Consider the following 22,747-nt stretch of genomic DNA (forward strand, 5'->3'; position numbering starts at 1 on the left):
CATATGAAACCGGCTTTCTAATCGCGCAATCGTGTTCTATCGTCGTTCCCTTTACACTTTGATGGTTTCCGGCCTACTTCCGGTTGCCCCCCCCCCCCCTGGTTAGCATTATATATTCGTAGCCGCTCGTACGCGCTCATCCGCCGTAAGCAACTATAAAATTGAACTATCGCAATCGATAGTTCCTCGTGAAAAATATCCGTGTAGATACAAAACCGTCTCGTCTGTCCAAACTGGGAACGTTTGTACTCGTGGACGCTCTCCCGACATTCCTCCTTCGTCGGTCGTTTAGCGAAGCTGAACAAGTATTCGCTCGTACGAGAAAAGTACATCTAGGAATGCATGACATACAGTATACGTTATATATACACCAGAGATATACATTAAACGGTTTCGTCGACGATTCTTGGGATTCTCCATTATTCGTTTCTCTGTGCTCTTTCGCCTTTGCGAATTTCCTCGTGGTTTTTTTTTTTATTTCTCTGAAACGGCATCGCAAAAAATGAAAAAATCCAAGAGAGAACGCGGTTTGCATACAAAGTGCCGTTACGTCACCACCGACCGATCGTGTCGAGGCTAATCCACGATGTGATGTACCGCGAGAGAGAAATCCGGTGTAACGAATCGCGATGTTACGGACGAATTAAGGTTTCCAGAAAATTGATTCCCGGTGTATCCCGGATCGAATAACGTATACATTTCGCTGACGAACTCCCGTTGGAACTCAATTGAAGAATCTATACTCAGCTGCAGCCGCACACGTACGACTTCAAATGTAATATGAATGTAAAGCAAGCTGCAAAAATAATGTGAATAGATTTAAAATGAAATATGATACCGTGATACGAAATAACTGTGTGTTATTTCGACGCGATCGACGTCGGTTTTCGGCATCGACACCGACCGTTTTCGATGAATTCGTAATTACTCTTGAATAGTCGATTATCACGAGGAGTCGACTTCGCCGCCTAACTTTAATCGTTACCTATTAATTGTTAGCGTAAATGTACTTTAACCCTTAAGATCATGTACGAGGTGTAGCTGCGCTGTTCGAGACTGCCCGATTAATCAGGCGCCCTTGAGTAACGCGTCGTGTGTCGCTGCTTAATTAATTGATCGACGCCGCGAACGGTTGTATCCGTGTTTAGTTTCAGACAACAAACATCGCCCTTAATACTTGGCGGTAAGCGCTTCACCTTGAATTGAAAGTACAGAAGATCTCAACGTACAATGAAAGATTTAAGGATACACATCGGATATTAATTATACGTTCATTTAATGATCTACAGAAATTAATTATGAGTTCTCTTTTCATTCAGCCTATCTCTGACCTCTGTTGCGAAAAAAAAAAAAAAAAAGGAAAAAGGCTAACACGACGATTTACGCGAGGGCAGTTTGCAATTAATCATAGCGCTATTAGGTATACGCTAATAACACTGACTATCGAACATTATTACGTCACACTCATTAATTCTAAAGAGATCGCAATTTAGATGTAGGAAGATACGACATCGATATCGAATCAACAGTAGTTTTCTTAAAGATAACGCGATTAGCTGTTAAGTGGTAGGTCTCTCTCTCTTTTTTTTTTCCTATCTGCACTCAGGGTGCAACTGAGACCGGACATATAATTGCGCGTCATGACAGACACGCGTGATTGATCGCTATTGAATGAGAAACGATCGCATATCTCTCGCCCGAGATATTTAATCACGAGACGTATCTCCTCTTCATCATTTTTCACTCGCAATAACGTCGAAACTCGCACCTCTCTTTCACTTATCTCTCTTGTCCGCGTCGAGAACTCAAAGAGTTTCATGCTCTCGCTTAAAACAACGGTTCCAAGATCCCTAATTTTTCCGTGGTGTCAAACATATTACCGTGCACTTCCTAAATTATTCAGAGCTACGAATGATCCGTTAATACCACACACATACTCGAAAAGAAAGGAGAAGAAAAGAATTAACGCTCGGTCCCACAGATTCGACGCCATTGTGGCAGAAAAAAGGGCCGCGGGGCCCGACCTCGCCTACTTCTGGCTATATAGTCTTCTCGCATTGGAGAACGCAGAAACTGGGTCCCCTCGGGCGACTAATGCGATCGTTCATCGTCGTCGTCATCGTCTCTCTCTCTCTCTCTCTCTCTCTCTCTCTCTCTCCTCTCTCTCTTTCTTTCTCTCTTTGTTTCTCTCTTTTTTTTTCTCCTTTCCTTTCTCATATACATCCGATACTGTGACAAGGTGAAATGTTGATTAATCGATGCTCGCTAATCATACTTTGAGCGCAGGAGTAGCTTGCAAAACCTGTGTTTACGTATCCTACAGGTGCGCTATTTACACGTCCTACAGGTGAATCGGGAACCTGATCGGAGGACGAGCGAAGTAATTCGTACGGCTTAACTCGTACGTACTAGATTGTGGCTCTGATTGAAGAGCGATATCAATCTTTCACATGGATCGTCCTCTTTATATAATTTTCTCTCGCCGGGATCATTTCGCGCTATATCGGGGACCGTCGTAGGGTCTCTCAATTTTCCGTTCGATGGCGGATTATTTACGGCTTGCAACAAGCTAATCCGACATAGAATGCACCAGCCGCCGGCACACTTTGTGGGGAAACAATCGGATGATTCAGGAACGACGAGTGAATGGAATCGAAGGGCGAACTTGCGACATCAAACGCAGGAGTTTGCGTTTTCCTTCGGAGAAAGCGTATTGCTGGAATGGGAAAATAAATTGTTTCTCGGTAATAATTAATGGAGAAAGACGAAGTAAGCGCGGAAGTTAGTTGCAGAGACGATAACTATAAAAGTTCGATCAATCTCTCAATTCAATTCACCTGTCATATCTATAATAACGAGCTGGCGCTATGGATTATGCTGGAACGATCAGATGATAGAATCGCAGAATCGCCAAGATATTTCTCTGGCGTGATCGCGTAATATACGCGATGATGTATATACGGATCGTTTACTTAATGCTACGTCTAAAGCCGCTTGAAACTTATTTACATAAGATATTCTTGCTACATTTGCGCATGATATTTAAATAGTATTATAATACTGACAATCTAACGCCATGCAATTCAAACAAATATGAGATCTTTAGTTCTAAACTAAATCGATAAATTATTTTAGTTGTTGCAATTTTCTACAAATAATTATTCGAACGATATAAATTTTGATATTTTTTCATTCGCTAAAATAATTAGTTTCCTCTTAATAGTACGTTTGAAAATTTAAAAAGAGATTGCAAATATAATTGATAATTGAGCATAAATCGGAAAATACTGTTTTAAAAAACCTATTTGGCAATTATTAACGTGGACAATTTTAACACGAGGTTGTTAAATCATGTATAAGACTTACTAAAACAAACTGCAAAATATTTACGATTTATTGCGATCGATGTGATCGTTCAACAAATATTGAAGTTTCGAACTTCATTTCGTTCTCATGTTCATTTTCTCTGTCTCTCAGACGAGGATATAAATGAAGTGACGCAACAGCGTCAACTATCACGATACTAATTAATGTCTTCTCTCTCTCTCTCTCTCTCTCTCTCTCTCTCTCTGATTTTCACCGCAAGCGAGACAAGCCTCGCCTCTTTGGAACGTCCGCTCTGGAGTGATGCTGTTACATTCGCAAGGACACACGAACATTACAGGAGGCTGGGATAATTAACGTCGCAGGTATTTGCACGCTCGTATCTTCATACTCTCGGAAGAAGATCCATTTCATCCTTTCGATGAAACCAGATTCGTTTTCCAATAGTTCATCATTCGGATAATACGCCTGGACGCACTTATCAGTTGCGATCGATACAGCGACTGATTACAATAATTATACGGAACACGGAATATATACTAATTAATTTATCAAAGCTAACTACAACTAAGTCAGCGAAACGACGTCCAAACTTCATAATGTATGTCATGCTAAAAAATTGTCAAAAAAAAAAAAGACAAAGAATAATATCCATGGAAAACAAATTTGCGATTCTCGGTCGCTCCATTCGAATGTTATTCTTGGAGATTATTCAGGAAGTATTTCATCGGAGAGACCCTTTCACGAGAACTCCGAAGTTACAAACTTCAAGTCAAGTTATTCATGCGGAAATGATATTAGCATAAATACGATATAAAAGAGGATGTAAAATTTCAAACACATACACATACTGTCACACGTACGCGCGTATAAGGAAATCCAAATGGTAAAAATTTCGGAAACGATGAATAATTGCCTTCGGTCGGTCGTCGATGTACTTCTGTTGTTACTTGAAAAAATTCTTCTTACACTTAAATCGCCCTTGGCGTTCTTTGGCACTTAGAGTCTTCCGGACTTCGAACTTTGTCGTCGTTTGATCATTTTATCACTATCGTAGTGCAGACCTGAAGTGATTTCTATGGTGCGAGCTTTTTCGTACCATAGAGAGAGCCGCTTTATTGGGAAACTAAGATACGTCCTTCATTTCCTTCCTTTCTCTTTGTCTCCCTTGTATACATTGTCGCCTTACAAGAATACGTGAAAATTCTTGCTAGGAAATTATCGCTAAACATCTACGTCCCCCGATAGAATATACGCGTATATATTCATCTGTTTATTTTAACGTATCTTACGGTATACTTAAGGATAATAATACTTATGAACTACGCACGAATATCGTACAACTATTAAAATCCGTGAAAAAAGTATCTAGCTGCCGTGTCCAGCTCTACGGCCTCTATTATATATGTATAGTATATGTATAATCTCTCTCTATATATCTCGTTCTTCTGGCTTCTGCCCCATTTTCTACTGCTTTCCATCGTGTGAGAATGTGCTTGTGTCTGTGCGTGCATGTATATCGTACATGCACTTTGTATTCTGCCACTTTGTCTACACACAGAGACGCATATATCTCGTCATGTAGAAGATACATCCTGAGGATTAAAAAGCGCTGAGATAGATGCTGTTTGATCAGGAACTCCAAATACGACACTGTCGTTCGACTGAAGAGAGAATGGACACAAATATCTTAGAGAGCTGTTATTCCTTTAATAACTCACGTAAAAAAAGTAACCAGACTCGATAAACTGTATGTAGAAGATAATTTTTGCGCGAATATTTATGGATTAAAATCTACGAGCGAATAGAATAAATGATGCCAGTTATCACGGAACAAGACGGAATGGATTCCGATCGAAATTATTCCATTTTTCCTAGAAAATACAATAGAAATTTAGAGAATAATTGAATAATTCTGATCGGAATCCATTCTGAATATAATTCCATAATATAGTACATATTCATAACAAATTACATAAAGCAATATGATACGCAGTATCATTTAATTGTCATCTATTGCCTGTCGAACGTTTTTCAATCTTTTTTTCTCGTCGTTGTAATAGAATTCCAAAATCCCTAATCCTGCGGATTAATCCCATGTAAATCGATATCGCGCGAGTCGTAAGATCGTTTTACGTCTCGCGATTCTGCGGAGTTCAACCGGAGCTACTGGCCGTTCTCTCTTCAGCCGATCTGTCCGGTTGATTTATATATTTTGATTTCGTAACGACAACATTGGTATGCAAGTGTGCGAGATTGATACAGGCGGGTAGGCATATAGATATGGATACGTAGGTAGACACAAAACACAGACATGGTACGAATATTATACAAGGATCACACATCCCACTTGCAGCGGTAGAACAACAGTTGTTATGCTAATCACGAAAATTGCGCGACCGATCTGTCGATTTCTCAAAATTGCGGGGAAAATAGCTTCTCTAAATTACATCGGATTAGTATCACGTGTATAGAAAATGTTTATCTCTTCTTCAGAGCACAATCCTGTACTTAAGTTCTCTTTTAATATTAAGTTTCTGATATACATATATGAAAAATTGCGCGACTTGATAATGTAATTCCTTGAATGATTTATTCGACAATTGGCGGTTAAGCGAGTGTGGCTTACAAGCTTTTTGTTACATTGTCAATAAGGAAGTAACAGACTTTCAATTTTCATGGAAAATATTTATGGCAATTTTCTTTACTTTTATTTTCCCGTGTCAACTGAGAGAGATTCGATAGATTCGACTTTTTAATAATGTCGAAGATATTACATGCATATTCATATACTCACATGTTTGCCCTCACATATATCTAATGGTAGGTACACGCCCTACGGCGTAAAAAGTATGCGTTCCTTAGCGTTATTTTAGAATATAAAATCGAATATGCTTGTTTTAACATCGTAATACATGGATCTTTCTGGAACGACGCAAAATAGATTTTCCAGCACATTCCCATATATATATATATATATATATATATATATATATGTGTGTGTGTGTGTGTACGTGCAATATGCCGCAAAATGCATCGTTATACTCCCACATTCTTTACAATCCCGTTCTAAATAAACGATCATTTTCGTTTAGCGATTCTCTTCTTCTCGCCGCTTCCTCTCCGAGTGAAAAATATAACTCGTTTAATTTTGTTCTCCGGGCTCTCTCACTTCTCATGCATTCCACTGGCGCAGTTACACCGCACATAATTAAGTTTCAAGAGGTATATAAACATACGCAAGAGTAGGAAGGATGAAAAACGCGTTTCCTTGGCCGTTGATACTTAATTATTCCTCCTCTATCTCTTTACTTTTAGATAACGAGGAAATATGTACGTACGAAATACTGGTTCCTTTTTTTATTAGCTCGATTTTTGTTCCTCCGTTCAATCATACCCTTTCATGTTCCCTTATCTATGTTTCAAATAGCCTAATCGCCCTTAATCTTTGCATATGAAAACATAGAGCGTAATCACAAAGAGCTGAACAAATACTACGTGAAGAATAAATTAGAAGATTAACAACTATATATATATATAACCCTATATATATATATATATATATATATATATATATGTATATGTATATATATATATATACTTCAGTCACGAACCATTCTCGTTAATATGTACATATTTATATGAAATAAAAATAGGAATGGAGTTAAATGATATCCAAAGAGCATTATGCTATCGTTTGCTCGGAAACTTGGATTCATCGAGTCATTAAAAATCGAAAATCACGTTAGTACGACGCGATCCAATCTACAAAAATCAAGTAAGTAATATTAAGTCTTAAGTAAAAATATATAATGCATTCTGACGTTACAAATTAATTGCCGATGTAATTAAATTAAGATCGGCCTAATACAATATTAAAAATATCATTTATAAAACATTATTAAAAAGAATAAAAATTATATTAAAAAGTGATGATCTTAAATTATCAGAATTATTTGTATACACTCATTGAAACATGTGCACGAAAAAAAACATTTCGAAGAACGGCTTAAAAAAAATCTATTGCCTTGTGAATTTATCGTGTTCTAATTTAAAGAACACGGTTATCATCTTCATTATTATCGTCAAGAGAGAGAGTTACAAAAAGATTATATATTCGATATAAAGTAGTAAAGTACCGATAACAAACGGAAATTAATAGATAAGCGCATTCATGACTAGCATTACTCTATAAACATTATATGACCATCGCTAATCTAAGACTGCTTATTCACTTTTTAAGGATAACTCCGACATTCCGCTGTCAATTGAATTATACAACACGACAAATAGCTCAATAATAATGACTCGAGGAAATCGGAAAGGAGGAACGTAGCGCTACAGTTACACACCGATAGACACACAGAAGAAACACCGCCGTTCACATCCGGCTTAAATAACAACGTGCACAGCGTCTTTTTATTCAGTAGCGTTTTTATTGTTTTAATTATAAAGAAGTAACAAAGAGAATAATAATTTTATGATATTACCATACACTCTTTCTCTCGCATTCTATCTCTTACTCTCTTTTTTGCTTTCTCTCTCGCTCTTTCTCATAATATATATATATATATATATATATATATATATATATATATATATCTATATTATATGTCAATGTTATATATTTAATAGATATACTCATTCACATATTAAATATCGTGGCAAATATATAGATAAAGTTCTCGTCTACTCGCACGTCGTAGACAGCGACCCTGCCAAGACGCGTCTCTCTACGCCGTTTCCCTATTTACCGATCGGCCATTCGCAATGCACCCCATCGTCTCCATCGGAAAACTTTCGGAGAGCACTTCGTAGAATCTCTTTTGCCTCCTGCGATGACGGTGGGCGATGGGAGGAATAACGAACTTGCTTGGAAAGTTTTCTCGAGAAAACGTCGTCGGAGTTGAGCGAAAGGTTTCACCGTTCCTCGGCATTGATCAATATTGTCACCCAAAACAGCTTTATTTATTTATTTCTATTACGTAATCGTGCGCAAGGAAAATCATAGTGCGAAACGACAGTTTCATTCATTTTATGTCGTTTTTACCGGAATAATTTATCAATGGAAATTAGAGACTTGTCGGATCTCGTTTTCCAAGCTCGAAGTTGTAAATCGGAAACAGTCCGTTCGTCCAGCTCCGCCGAGGGATGACGATTCTATAGTTTGTAGGTGAGAATCCACTACTGGACAGTTGCCGGAAGTATCCGGTACTTTAACACTCCGCACAGACGCTATTAGTAACTCGAAATCGTCGTGACTAACCACACATCGGTGATGAGGGCGAATCGAGGATCGAGGAAAGCCTGAATCTATACTGAACTTCGTTGGATGTAAAAATCCCAAATTGCCATAATCCGATATCGGAAATATATTCATACGAGAACTGCCCGTTTGAAACAAGACTCTCATGCAAAATATTCCTGTTGGAACGTGATCTTTTTTTATTTTATTTTTATTTTTTTTTTCAGAAAAAGCTTCAGAAAAGGGATTTCAAAAACCTCCCCTAATACAATTCACTATTAAAATTTATAAAGATTTCTGAATTAATTGTAACACATATAATACGCCACTAATGAGAGAAGTGGAACGCATCTACAATATCGTTATCAAATTTTAATGTCATTATAATATATATTCTTATTAGCCATGCATTGCGAAAAATTCGTTCGTACTATCCGCTCGTGAGCTGCGAATGTACATATATATTTCTATTAGCCAACATTATTTAATACGTTTTGCTCAAAGATCCTGATTTATACATCATTATCGTAACTTGACGTAAACGTGTAATTCCTTATGCAATTTCGGTTACTTCCTTTTAGGACGATCATACACATCGCTGAAGAGGGAGCAATTGTACTCGCGCGTTGATTTCCGCGTAAATCAATTAAAACGCGTCCGTTTCGACGGAAGAACACCGGATAATTACTGGGTTGAAATTTACGGTCGAACGTAAGCTCACGTTAAGCGCACGCTAAAATGAGCGAACGGAATGAGCGAAGCGACGTGCACATCCGCACTAACGGTTTATCGATCTACCGGTGCCGGCGATTTCAGCGATATTACTGTTTCAATAATTAATGTTTAACGCGAGCTGTAAAATCGCAAAGTTTCATATTCCCAGGAAAATTTCATCGTCGGCACAAAACGAATAATATCGCGACTTTCAGCGCGGAGTGCCCTCGTCCTAAATCGTCCTGACGTTTCAGCGAGTTCCGATTACCAGTTTCGATATTGAATTTCCATTGGAATGCTGCGTTCCCGCATACAAGTGAAAACGTTTTGCACTTCCAGCTGAATTAAGCCCGTTTAACATATATATATATATATATATATATATATATATATATATATAAACCATTATATATATAAAACATTTTATTCACACATGGAGAAATATCTAGAATATATCTTTTGAACAATCATATAAATAGTCAAATTCGTCACAATTACAGCAATTTCCGTCGGAAATCCCCCTTCCCCTCCCCCGGCTTTCCTCTGTACTCCTCTATTCTCCTCGTCACACGCAACTAATAGAAAACTCGACAACATTGAACTATATCGAGAATTATTACCTAGACTATAAAATTCCAACAACTAATTGGGCGCCCCCTCTATCCAAGAAACTAATGTGTACTAATACCAGGCGCCCTGCCCTTCACCTCACCGTCGATCATCATCCTGGATCTCGTCCTTAAAAATCGCCCTCGATCTCTTTTCGTTTTTTCTTGTTGATCCCTCGATGTTCAACCGATTGGTCCATTTAGCCGTTTGATATTTGTATATCCCGGCTTCGAGCCTTAAAGACTTATCGCACGCTTCTAATTTATTTAATGATTAAGAATTTTATCATACAAATTTTAGACTATTACTAAATAAGTCCACTTCGTTACGCTTTTGGCGCATTAATCGTATCTTAAGTCCCGATTCATTAAAGTGTCTAATTAAAGGCCAATCAGAAGTGCAAATAGCCTCCCTTCTAGCGGAGTCCAGTCTCGTTTTCGAAGGAAATCGTGATGCACACCGCCCGGTTTCCTGTACATTCGACGATCTTGTCGATGTAATCATTAATTAAAGTAAGTCTTGCGGGAGACTCGCTTCGAAAGATTCGCTCGGCCAGCGACGGCGACATCGAAGGACGACGAGAGATCGATCGACGATGATTTCGATCCAGGACAATCGAATCGATCGGCAATCACCCTCATCCACCGTGCTTGCATGAGAAAACTAAGAAAGAACGTTCACGAAAAATATACACTTCTCTCTCTCTCTCTCTCTCTCTCTCTCTCTCTCTCTCTCTCTCCCTCTCATACACACATTTTCTCACTAGTCTTTCTCTTTGTCTTTCATTCTTTCGCTCGCACACAGACACGCACGCTCAAACGCGAGAATCAAGAATCTCGCTGCTTCCTCTGGCTCTCTCCTCTCCCATGCGTGAAACGAAATTTCTTGAAACTTCTCGACGGAGCTCTTCCAAGCAGCTTACTAAAAGCCGACTCAAGGATGGAGGCGAATTACAGCGAAACGACGACACGCGAATCGCCGCGTGCGCTTTTTTGATTATTATATTTCAGCGGAGAGATTCGTCTCGCCGGTCGCGGGTTTTATCGGGAGAATCGCGCGGCAATGTATCACGCTATCGGCCGAGGCTCAAAGCGACAGGGGCTCGCTCGCGGGGGAATACAGAATCGATTGGGGGGGGGGGAGGGTTATTTCGTTATGAGATACGAGGCAATTATCTGTCATAATTACTCAGACTCCATTGCGGCTTGAATGGCGGTTAATTTACATAAGACCGATAGCATCTTACACGCCGCAGGGATAATCCCGCGCGAGGCGCTTCGTGTCCCGACCGGCAAAAGACGATAAATCTTTCTCCATGTATACGGAATTCAACCCCCGACCGCGTGATTGTGCACATATGGAGCATTGTCTTTTGGGAACATGCCAATTCTCAACGCGGCTAAATATTTTAATTAAAATTGTATGCACCAAAAGTCATATTCGTATTCTCGTCTCTTATTCGTTTATAGCAAAAAATATCGCAGCACCCTCTACAGTTAGCTCTACGCTAATAACCCCTTCCAACTTGCGTTTGATTTCGTATATTAAGTTAGAAAATAAATTATAATATGTATAGTTATATGCGTTTGTGATACACATATACATCATATACGGGCGATAAGGATATGATAATATCATGATAAGGATCTATAATGTTAGCCAGAGTATGGAAAGGGTTAAACCAATTAAAGCCGCGGTCGAGGGTAATTAATAAATCTAGCACGTAACTTTCTCAGTTATTCGCTGTCTGCTTGATATTTGAGAAAAATAATATCTGATACGCTATTATACGACTAAGTTGCTTGCGAGGTTACTAATGATCGGCCGAAATCGGCGGGCCGTAGCCGCGCTTCTCTTCGGAGTTGCGTTGCACTATATCCGGTAGATTGAATCAATAATTAAAGCTCGCATCCCGACGACACGTAAAGAGTAGATTGGTACAAAAAGACGGTGAATTAATTATTTATAAGATAATGTAATAATGAACAAAAAAGCACTGACAAGCTGCAAAATACATACAGAGAGGTACAAATAATCGGGAACAAATCGCAATCTTCGGGATTGGCGTGTCGTATTAAATTAAACTTTACGCCGTGTGTCTGTGTGTATGCACATGTGTGTACTTGTGTAATTTTTTTTTACAAACGTTGCATACGCGTCGTATGCGATCTCATAGTCGTTCGGATAATAATCTTCTTGGCGACGCTCTCGATCAACGAAAGGACTGTCAGCGACTGATTAAGTATCGTCAGTGTTAATTAATGCGTCACGCGGTTCTTTTTTGTTTTTTTCTTCTCTTTCTTTCATCACAAACGCTCTCTCTCTCTCTCTCCTCTCTCTCTCTCTCTCTCTCTCTCTCTCTCTCTCTCTCTCTCTCTGTCTCTCTCTCTCTGTCTCTCTCTCTCTCTCTCGTTTCCATCACATTCTCTCGTTCCCTTTCTCTCCCTCCCTCCCTCCCTCTCTCTCTCTCTCTCTCTCTCTCTCTCTCTCTCTCTCTTTCACACACACAAACTTTCTTGATTATTCGCCGTGCGCATAACACTGTTCCGCGACTCTCTTTTGTATGCTTTCGTTATTTATATATGTATATATATATATATAAAAATACAAAAAATAATTTACAAAATGATATTATAAGTTATATTACACGCGAGTTTCGATATTCAATATTTCGTGTCGGAGCCCCTTGTAAAGTCGCTCGACAAATTTCAAGAAACGCTTCATTGTCGCTTCGTCACACTGTTAAACAAAATATAATGTAGCGGTATATGTATATATATATAATCGATATTTATATATATATATATAGGTATGTATATATGTATAATATATATATCTATGTATATGCACGTGTGTCTATCTATGTATATTCACGGGCCGTAAGAAACAGAGAAACAAATTCATCATTAACAGGCTAATGTAGTTATCAAACCACTGTATTATTAACAAAAATATATATTATATATATAATATGGTAGTATATATTTATATATATTATTTCTGACGCGCGACACGGGCGCGCCGGTATATATAATCAAATATCATACAAAAACAATAATAACAAACTATATCAAAAGAAGGGTTGAACGATAATCTTATAAGCGAGCTACAATTATAATATTCATATGTATATGTATATATATATATTTATAGGTAAAAATCAACGACGCGTCGTCGTCGATGTTGCGTCTTCGTACAAAAATAAAGGAACAAAATCTAACGAGCCAACAGAAAATACATCTTTAATACATACATACATACATATATATATATATATATATATATATATATATATATATATAATATATGTATGTATATAAAAACAGGGAAAGAAAAATGAACTGATAAAGAAAAAAGGAAAGAAACAAGGTGAGGTGAGAAAAGACCTATATACAGATATATATAGGCGCGCAGTGTGTCTGTCTCTCTTTCTTTGTCATCTAAGGGGTAGAGATAATAATCATAATCGTAATAGTAATAATCGTAAGTATACGATCTACATAACAATCATAGGCGTGCAAAAATTCATTTGAAAAAAAATCTTCATTTTTCCCATTTCGCACCCAGGAAAAAAGTAACTAACGCGAACGGACGTGTCTTCACACTCCCACATATACATGCACGCACTATCATATAATTAATTCACACAGCCAATCGTTCCGTTTTACATGCATATTTTTCTCTCTTTCTCTGTCTCTCCCCCACACTCGCAATTTCTTCTCTCTACAAATGACGTGGGTTGGAGGGGCTTTGGAGTAGGGGCAATTAACAGTTACATTTAGGATGCACTTACACGTAGTGTAACGTAGTTTTTTTTTTTCGACACCGAGAGTGTAACTTGGGTGGGGTACAAAAAGATCTCGCAGAAACTCTTTCGCCTCCCCAAGGGGAGCGATCGAAGAAGGGTACCCTTCGCTCGTTTCCGCTCGACGTGATCCGACGCGATGAAGGACAACCTTTCGCGGTTCCCTTTCTTCCCCCGGATGTTTACGTTTTCGCTCCTTTTCCTCTCGAACCGCAGTCGAGCCGGAAACGAGCGATTACGCCGATGAAAGACGCCGTCGAAAGTCTTCCGGAAGATACTGAAAAAAATCGAAGGAGACTATTATTTTAGTCGATAAATTTTCCATCCCAGAAATTTTTCAGGCAATCCTCCTTAGATTTTATCCTTTTAATTGTCTCTCTCAGCGTTCTCGCAGAGATTCTCCGTGAGGCTGCTTTCATCGCCACACCCTTCTTCGTTTTTCACGCGCGGCATCGCGCATATTAGAGGTGTGTATGTATATAATATATATATAATATATGTATATAATATATATAATTATATGTATATAGTTTACATTCAGCAAGTAGTTAAAGTATTGAAAAATATATATGTAATTAATTACAAATCTAATTATCATCCTCTTGTTAATTCACTTTTACTTGGTAGAATAATCGATAGTTTCTTTTTTTTTGGATCTCTCTTTGTATGTCCATGTATGTGTGTGTGTGTGTGTGTGTGTGTGTGTGTGTGTGTGTGTGTGTGTGTGTGTGTGTGTGTGTGTGTGTGTGTCTCGTGTATATCCGTGTGACATCTCCATGCGCATTCGGTAGTATCAAAACACGCCATTTTGTTTCTTCCCTCTTTCGTTCAGAATGAATCCGAGGGAAGGAGACCGATTCAATTATCTCGCGATGGCGTCCTTCGATACTCCTCGACGCGCATTTTACGATCTTTCAGGCTTCTCACAGAGTCCGCTCTCGTCACAGTATATCCCTCATATGTTCCGCCGTTATAAATGTAAGAATATATATTATGTCATTATATTGCAGAGTGTTTGTTTATCGCTACCTTACACGACGTTACCACGGTTATTTGTATTTTTCTGCCATTTATGAAAGAGACAATATCAATCGCTATAGTTTATAGACACATGATACTTTAAAGACAGATTACTGACTTCTTTTTTTTTTGTCTTATTAATTCTTACGTGTACCCGAGTGACTTCGAACGTATGTGTATGTATGTGTATGCGCGCTCGCTTGTACGCATGTAATTTCTTTTGACCGTCCGTCTGTGTGTGAGTTCGTGGACCGTGTATACTTATGTATATTTGTCTGAACTTTCCCTCTCAACGAATTACATTCATTACGGGGTATGGAAAACTATGCGTAACTTTTTTTTTTTCCTTTGCTTACAAAGTGTTCATTACAATTGTATCGTAAAACGTATAATACTATATGTTTTTGTGTATCTCAATGTGTATGCTCTATCAGTATTAATTAGATTCACTTAACTTCTCTTTCTCTCCCACCCTCTCTCTCTCTCTCTCTCTCTCTCTCTCTCTCTCTCTCTCTCTTTCTCTTTCTCTCTCACGTTGATTCGCGCCGCCATATTCGCGCCCCGTTGCGCACTTTACGCGCGCGCGCCTTTTAGTTTAGTATTCCCCTTTATTTCTCGTCTTTTCACTTTTGTTTGTTTGTTTTAAAGAGTATACATCGTGTTTGATTCTTCGCTAATCTGAGCCTCTCGTCTCAAGCCGAGATCCATTTGATTCGCGACTTATTGCATTGAGTTGCCATTCTTTTCCGCTCTCTTCCTCTTTCTCTCTCTTTCTCTCACAATCTCTACCCTCCCCGTTTCGCATTTTGCGCTCCGTCTTCTCCTTCCGCCACCCCCTTTCCGTCGCCCCCGGAGTATAACATCCGTGGAATTCTTCGGAGCGTGAAACTTTCGGATCGCGTACCCGGCTGTAAGTTGTCGGCTTTCATAAACGCCGCCGCCGGCCGGCCGGCCGATCGCGTTATTCGCATTCGAGTGCCATTCGAAAGTCCAGACGAAACCCGTTTAAAGTCTGCAAAGTTTCCGCGGTCGCAATGATTTCGAAAGTTTTTGCCCACCAACTTCCTTTCATCACCTCCTCGACTTCAACCGTCGTCGTCGTCGTCATCGTCGTTGTCCTACGTCTAGCTGTCTGAACTGTCAGCGAGGTGCGACCGCGGACTGTCGAAACTTTCGCGATCTCACAGAGAAAGAGTCTTTTCCTTTCTCGTGTGTCCGTCTGGGATTTCCTCTCGCGTGCGAGATGTTACTTTCGGATTGCGACATGAAGAACACGACCGACGGATTTCCGATCTGATTTTCGCTGCCGTGAGGTGTGGAAAATCGTTCGTGCTACTTGAAGCCAATCAAGCACGAACGATTAGAATAAATAGAATAAATAACGTCGTTTATTTTTTTATGTTTATGTTTTTGTTGAATGGCGATCACAACGTAATCTTGCGTGGGGCGACGGAAACGAAGGGCATCTGCATGTCGACGCGAAAAAAACAAGATGTCGTAAGATAGACTTTGGATCGTTTGCGAGGCTCACTGACAGAACGCGGTGCGAAACTTGTCTCGATGCACAATGACTCAAGTGCGTATCATTAAAAAAAAAATAAGTTGACATTTACATACAAAAAGGATAAACTTTACAAGTCCATTTATAAAATCAATATATTATAGAATTTATAAATATTATATTTCGATTTTTTTAAAAATCATTCATAAACATTTTGATTTTTTTAAATCAATCATAAGTTTAATATTGTTTTGAGATTTTGAAATAGTAATCAAGTTGAATTTGATGATGAAATTATTGAAACCAAATCAAGTAAAATATTAATCCTCTAGAAGAAGTTTTTTAACTTCAGTGTTAATGCTATATTTGCATCTTCAGTTTATAAGGACGTGTATCTCAACTCGAAAATTGTGATACATATCCTTTAAAAATTATCATTTTTTGTTTAATTATGTAAAATCGTATTATTTAATTGCAATGAAGAAGCATTATGAATTAAATCAAATTTTTTTATATATGCTAATAATATTTTAATAAATATTCATGCAAGCTATTTGGATCCATTTACTCATTTAAAAGTTATTTATCTAAAACTGCAGCAAAATATCGTAATTGCATTGCATAAGCCATTAAAAGTCAAATAATTTGTTGTTTTATTTTTTATAATTGTTTTTAGGACGAATTTACGAGAAAATTTTTTGATTGATATTGGCTTTTTTGGCTGATACTTTTAACTGATATTATACAATTAAAACATCCTTAAGTGTAAGCTAATCTATGTAGATCCCGAATTCCATTTTAAAATAAATGTTAACACAAATATGCAATACTCGCTCCTAGAGGATTAAATGGAGACATTTGCGACTACAAATGATAAAGAGAAAATCTGATAAGTAGAAACCAAATAAAAATGATAAGTAAAAACCAAATCGTGAGCAAATGTTTACACGCACTGAGGCACTATGCTGTAGTTCGATTTTTCTAGCGGCATCCCTTCTGTACTTTCGGTCTACTACCTTCTTCGTATCATTTTCTCTTTAACAATAGCAGGTACTAGCATAGCTACCACAGTCGTACGTATCGTTATAATAGTTACAATTAAGTTTAGATATTACTAAAGGGTTCTGTTCTTCATCAGCGTCTTCTCAACGTCTACTTTAGTAGTTAGTTTCACGGTTAAAACTTGTTTCGCACTCCCTCGACCCATCCGGAGACCATTATCCCGTCGACCAAACCCCAAGTGTTCGAGCCGACACAACTTGACTAAATTTCCAGCTACAATTTCTCTTTGGATCGAGATATCATATAAAAAATGATTCTTTAGCTTCCTGAAATGCACGACTAACGAGATCGAAAGTTTCGGCGCACAAGTAAGATGCAAGTTCGTTATTTACAATATTTATTTTTAGGTATGATCTCAGATTTAAAGCGGATCACACAAATCGCGACCTCGCTTCATCCTCGCACCGAATCCTTCGATTTGGACGCGTTCAGGGAAGGTTCGTCCAGCATCGATCCACTTCGACAGCCCCAACCGAGTGCGAGGATAGTTTACAAAAAGGCCTATACAAAAGTCCGTAAGAAAGAACGATTAAACATACATACTTAGAAATTACGCGCCAGACATTTACACGGTTATATTGACGCGCTACGAGGAAGTCGTAGAAATTAGTGTCTAAGGATAGGACGCGCGGACGTGGTTGATCGGCAAAGCGGATCGACGCCGGTGTGGTCTCCGGATTATCCTCGGGTCTGTATCCTTGCATTTTGTCCCACGACCACAGGAATAACACTTTTGAATACTTTTAGCACCTAGTGCCCGCGGCTTGCGGCACCTCCGCCACCGTTACTGTTATATGTAAGGGGCTCCGCACAATAAAAGAAACAGGAAACAAAGAATAAGAATTTCAACCTATCAGAAACTGTGTATTCCACAATACATGATTTCTGATAGGTTGAAATTCTTATTTTCTGTTCTCTGTTCCCTGTTCCTTTTATTGTGCGGAGCCCCTAATACTCGTCGGCGAGGCTCGACCGCCACGTTCAATTTGCGGAGATCAAATACAGGTTTCTATCGATAAGACGGAAGATTTATCGTGAGATAATAACAGTTAATTTAAAATTTAGTGAAATTTTCAGTATCAAATTTCATTTGTGCCTCGTACAAACATTACTCTCGAGAATTGATGTAATTATTATCTCGGCAATTACAAGTCATATCGAATTAATTTAAGTACAGAAAGCCGGAACAATATTCGCGCGTAGCTAATATTCACAGACTAATCAGAACGATCTTAAGGCTGTAATATAGATGGAATATACGGAGCTGTGTTCATTTTAAAACACGACTCATTATCATCTTCTTTTGTAGGCAATTTTTGAGAAAGGAAGACAGTTCTGACTGACGAAAGTGGAATTTTCGTTGTAAAGCGTTATCTCGATAATCATTTGCTTTATACTAAAAGTTTATAGTGGCATAGCATTACGAAACGAAGCTTGCGTTTTATGATGGACATCCTACATTTTAGGTCGATCGCACCGACTAAAGTTAAATCGTAAAAGCAAGTCTCTTAGAAAATTATTAAAATATATTCATTTTAAACTCTGGAAGATAAGATCGCTGCGTAAAAATTTAATTCTTGTTTTAATCATTGAAATTAAGGTTGATTTTTGCAACCGGACGAGTCGCCTCGCCGACAAGGACAATAACGCGCGGCCTTTTAATTACGTAATCACCTAATTAACCTCGTGAACGCTAAGCGACGACGTTGCTCCCCCGGAACTATCCCGCCCGCCGTTCATCCTGCTTCTGATTGACTCTCATTATCTTTGTACTAGTCTCTTTTTCTTAACATCGTAAAGCTCTGCAGACGATTCTGCTTGATTGAAAAAAAAGATACTAAGGGATTGATTACGCTACAAATCATCGTTAAGTCCCTAATTATTCTAATCAGTGTTCTCACATTCAACGTAATCTATCTTAATTAATCGACGAAGATCTTATCAACTGGTTATACTTGTACTTATTTATAAATGATTCGCGAACATTGCCTGCGGCAATCGGAAAATAATTAGAAAGAATTTCCGGGTTCAAAGTTTAAACGCATAGCGGCGAGGAAGCGCATTGCCGAGGTTTAACGATTCGAAGAGGTTCCCCCGACAGCTCGGAGGGTCATCGACTCCGGATGTCAAATCGAAAGGCAATATCTCGAAAGGAAATCGATTCCCGATGGTTTTTCTGCAGCGGACGGGCGGGCGGGGACCAACTTGCAGGCGCAGCCGAACAAATATCGAGAGGCCTGTGCAACGAGGCCACTTACGTTCTTCGCGAACACACCGGCTGGCTCTTTTTCTATCTCGTCTTCTACTTCTCCTCTTCCTTTCCTTGCACATCACTCGCTGCACTCTCTCTCCCTTTCTCACTCTCTCTGTCTCTCGCTCTTTCTCACTTTCTCTCTCGCTCTCTTTTTCTCCTACATTCTACTGCATTTATTATAAAAATAAAATGTAAAATCGTACCGAGGACGAGTTTTCCGAACGGTATAAAACTGCGAGCTCGTTTCTCTTTTTCTCTACATTATCACTATACTCGCGGAAGGATCGATCCTTCGTTCCTTGATCGCATTGTTCTTTCTCATTTTATTTATTCATCTCGTGCGAATGAACGGGCCGTCTTCCGTAGATTCTCCGGTTTTGCTTTCCATCTCTCGATTTGACGTAAAGGTCCTCCGTTAGGAAAAGCTACTCGCGATCCGATTTTCAGCTCGTTTAAAGAGCTTCATACTTTACGTATTTAGTGCCTGAATAGCTTTCCGCGTTGTCTGTAATGACTGTAATATCTGGCTACGAATCTCGCACAAAACGAAACGAAGCGACGCGACGCCGCGCGTTGCCTCGTATCGGCGCTCGATCGATAGAGAAAAAAGTTTGGAAGACACCTTACCTTATCGATCTTTTATCAGTCCACGGATCTTTCGACATCGACGGCTCGCTCGACACGAGTTAGGGGACAAGTGTGTAGTTCCTACCGTTTCGCGAGAACCCGGTGAAGAGTGAGTGCATCTTGAATATAATACATAGGCTCTACAGAGATATATATTCATTATTTAATTCTTCGACTATATACCAGTGAAAAAATAAATTATTACACGTTGGTAATATCTGTGTGGGTCAGTGTCGCGTATATATGGTTTTCCTCTTTTTCTTTTTTTTTGTTTCGTTAATACATACGTGTGTCTCGTGCATGGATGATGCTCGCATGTTATGTATGTGAAAGGTCTACGTGTATCCGCATGGATTCGTATTGTATGTACGAGATGTATATACGGGAAGATCGGTATAATATGTATATCTGTGTGTGTGTGTGTGTTGTGTGTGTGTGTGTGTGTGTGTGTTATTCCTATAATGTATCGAGTGTATCTTTACTGTCCTAGATGCGCGCTCGACGCGTCGTTCGAATGTCCGCCGATGTGCTACATGCATGCCGTATACCTTTGAGCGCGTTTATGTGTGTTGTGTATGTATGTGTGTATCGTAGGTAGCCACACGATGGCTTCCGTCTCGAACGAGCGTCTCGCGCCATCGCCAATCGAGTCCTTATCGGGTTTTAACACATATACACGCTCTCGTTAGCCGTTAGCCGCTTCCTTCCGTCTCCTCTCTTCTCTCCACCATGCCTAAAACGTTTCTGCACGCACACGTTATCTCGCAATCAGACGTACCTCAGAACCAGGCATCATCTCCACACGCATACACATCTCTTTCTTTCTTTCTCTCTTTATTTCCGTTTTATCGCGCCTTCTTTCCTCATCTCGATCGCTTTCGTTGTCGGTGCTGGTCGTACGGCGGCTGTCTTTCTCTTTCTTTCTCCGCTTATTCTCTATCTCTCCTCCGTTCATTGATAACTATCAGTAATGTATGTACAGAATATCTCGGATTCTTCTTGGATTAGGAAAGATCGAACGAAAGAGCGTTCTGAGAAGCGTCTGAATAGGAATCGCGGGAGAGGACAAGTTGGTATCGTGAACCATAACCAGTGTATTCTGATTAGGGGAGGAGAGATAGAGTGATACTGACTCGGCTGATGGACGTCCGTCTTTAAGACGGACTCTGGACAACGTCTCGATGACGGAGTCTCGGAGGCGACGGCCTTCTCTCCTTTTTGTCCGTCACCGGACCAGCGGCACCGAAAACGAAAACGCTGTTACCGCCGCCACGGGACGTAGTGGCGGTTTTGTTGACGATTTGATGTGCACGCGCGAGGTATTAGTTGGCCACGAGCAAGTGCTGATATTGGCTGGCCGGATAGGGCGCGACCGAGCCGAGGCCGAAGTTGTTGAGGCCCTCGACCAGGGCACTCTTGTCCTGCTGCTGCGCCGCGGCGGCCGCGCCAGCGTTGACGTTGCCGTTAGTTGTCGCAGAGCCGATTGGACCAAGATTACCGGTGCCAGCGTTACCGGCGCCCTGGGTACCGGCTCCGGCGCCGGTGGTGCCGTTTACAGCGCCGCCAGTACCGGCACCAGTGCCATTCATGCCGCCGCCGTAGAACTGATGGCCAGCCAAGGTGGTCGGGTCGAGGTACGATGATGGGAATTTGGTGCCGGCGTAGAGATCGGCCGGCAGATAGCCACCGTGGCTCGCCGACGAGTCGAAGATGTTGCGATGGGGGAACTGCGCGTGGTACGCCGCCGCGGCCGCGGCTGGGCCATGTTGGAAGAAGTACGCACTCGGATCCGTATGTTGCTGTCCAGCGCCGGCGACTATGCTACCGGGCGATAGGCTACGACTGCGTGGCGAGCTCTGGGAGACCGGCAATCCTGCACCAACCGCGGTCGCCTGTTGCTGCTGCTGCTGCTGCTGCTGCTGCTGTTGCTGCTGCTGTTGTTGCTGCTGCTGCTGCTGCTGCTGCTGCTGCTGCTGCTGCGACTGATGCTGCTGTTGCTGCTGATGATGGTGGTGATGGTGAATCTGCTGCTGCATCGCTGCGCGCTGCTTTATATAGTTCGAGAACTCAGTGGGTGACATCCTGAAACCGAGCGGTACCGTGCGGTTCATCAATGGATCTGTGTATGCACGTGTGTGCGTGGATCCGGGAGTGGTAGATCGTCTCGCGGCCTGGTTAGTACGCGCGTTTTGTTCTGTCGTGTTTGTGTATGTTTCGTAAACGGAATAACGCGCTATAATTAAATTCTATCGGCAATATACGATTTTCTACGATAGATCGCACGTTTCGTTACTCTCTAATTTCAAGCATGCTTAGCTATTTCTACGAGTATCTGGTTGCGAAGCGATCAACTATCCATCTAATGGCGATCCCACTGTTCAATTTGTTTTTTTATACCGCGGGAACTGTAACGTTAGTTTCTAGTGATAAATATGTAAAGATATACCTGGGAAAATTGCAAGCAGCATTCCACGAATATATTATACACATACAGATTGTGTTATCTACTTAAGAAACTCGAGAAGTATAATGTCGAAAGACGTTAACAATCAGTTTAAAAACAATTACTTTTTTGCAATATTTTTG

The 22,747-nt window shown here is 40.1% G+C and overlaps 1 protein-coding gene across 4 annotated transcripts in view; it reads right to left on the reverse strand.

The window, feature by feature from the left end:
* Positions 1-11,838: 11,838 nt before the first annotated feature.
* The window catches only part of LOC105152368 (uncharacterized), an 82,283-nt gene continuing 71,374 nt past the window's right edge, over positions 11,839-22,747 (reverse strand). For all 4 annotated transcript variants that reach the window (XM_011066609.2, XM_087406068.1, XM_087406067.1 and 1 more), the window contains one exon: positions 11,839-22,243. In XM_011066609.2, the coding sequence (XP_011064911.2) occupies positions 21,484-22,243 (760 nt within the window). In that variant the 3' untranslated portion in view covers positions 11,839-21,483. The remainder of the gene's footprint in view (positions 22,244-22,747) is intronic.

This window comes from Acromyrmex echinatior, chromosome 4 (genome assembly GCF_024713525.1).
Source record: "Acromyrmex echinatior isolate Ae372 chromosome 4, ASM2471352v2, whole genome shotgun sequence".
In the NCBI taxonomy this organism is placed as follows: Eukaryota; Metazoa; Arthropoda; class Insecta; order Hymenoptera; family Formicidae; genus Acromyrmex; species Acromyrmex echinatior.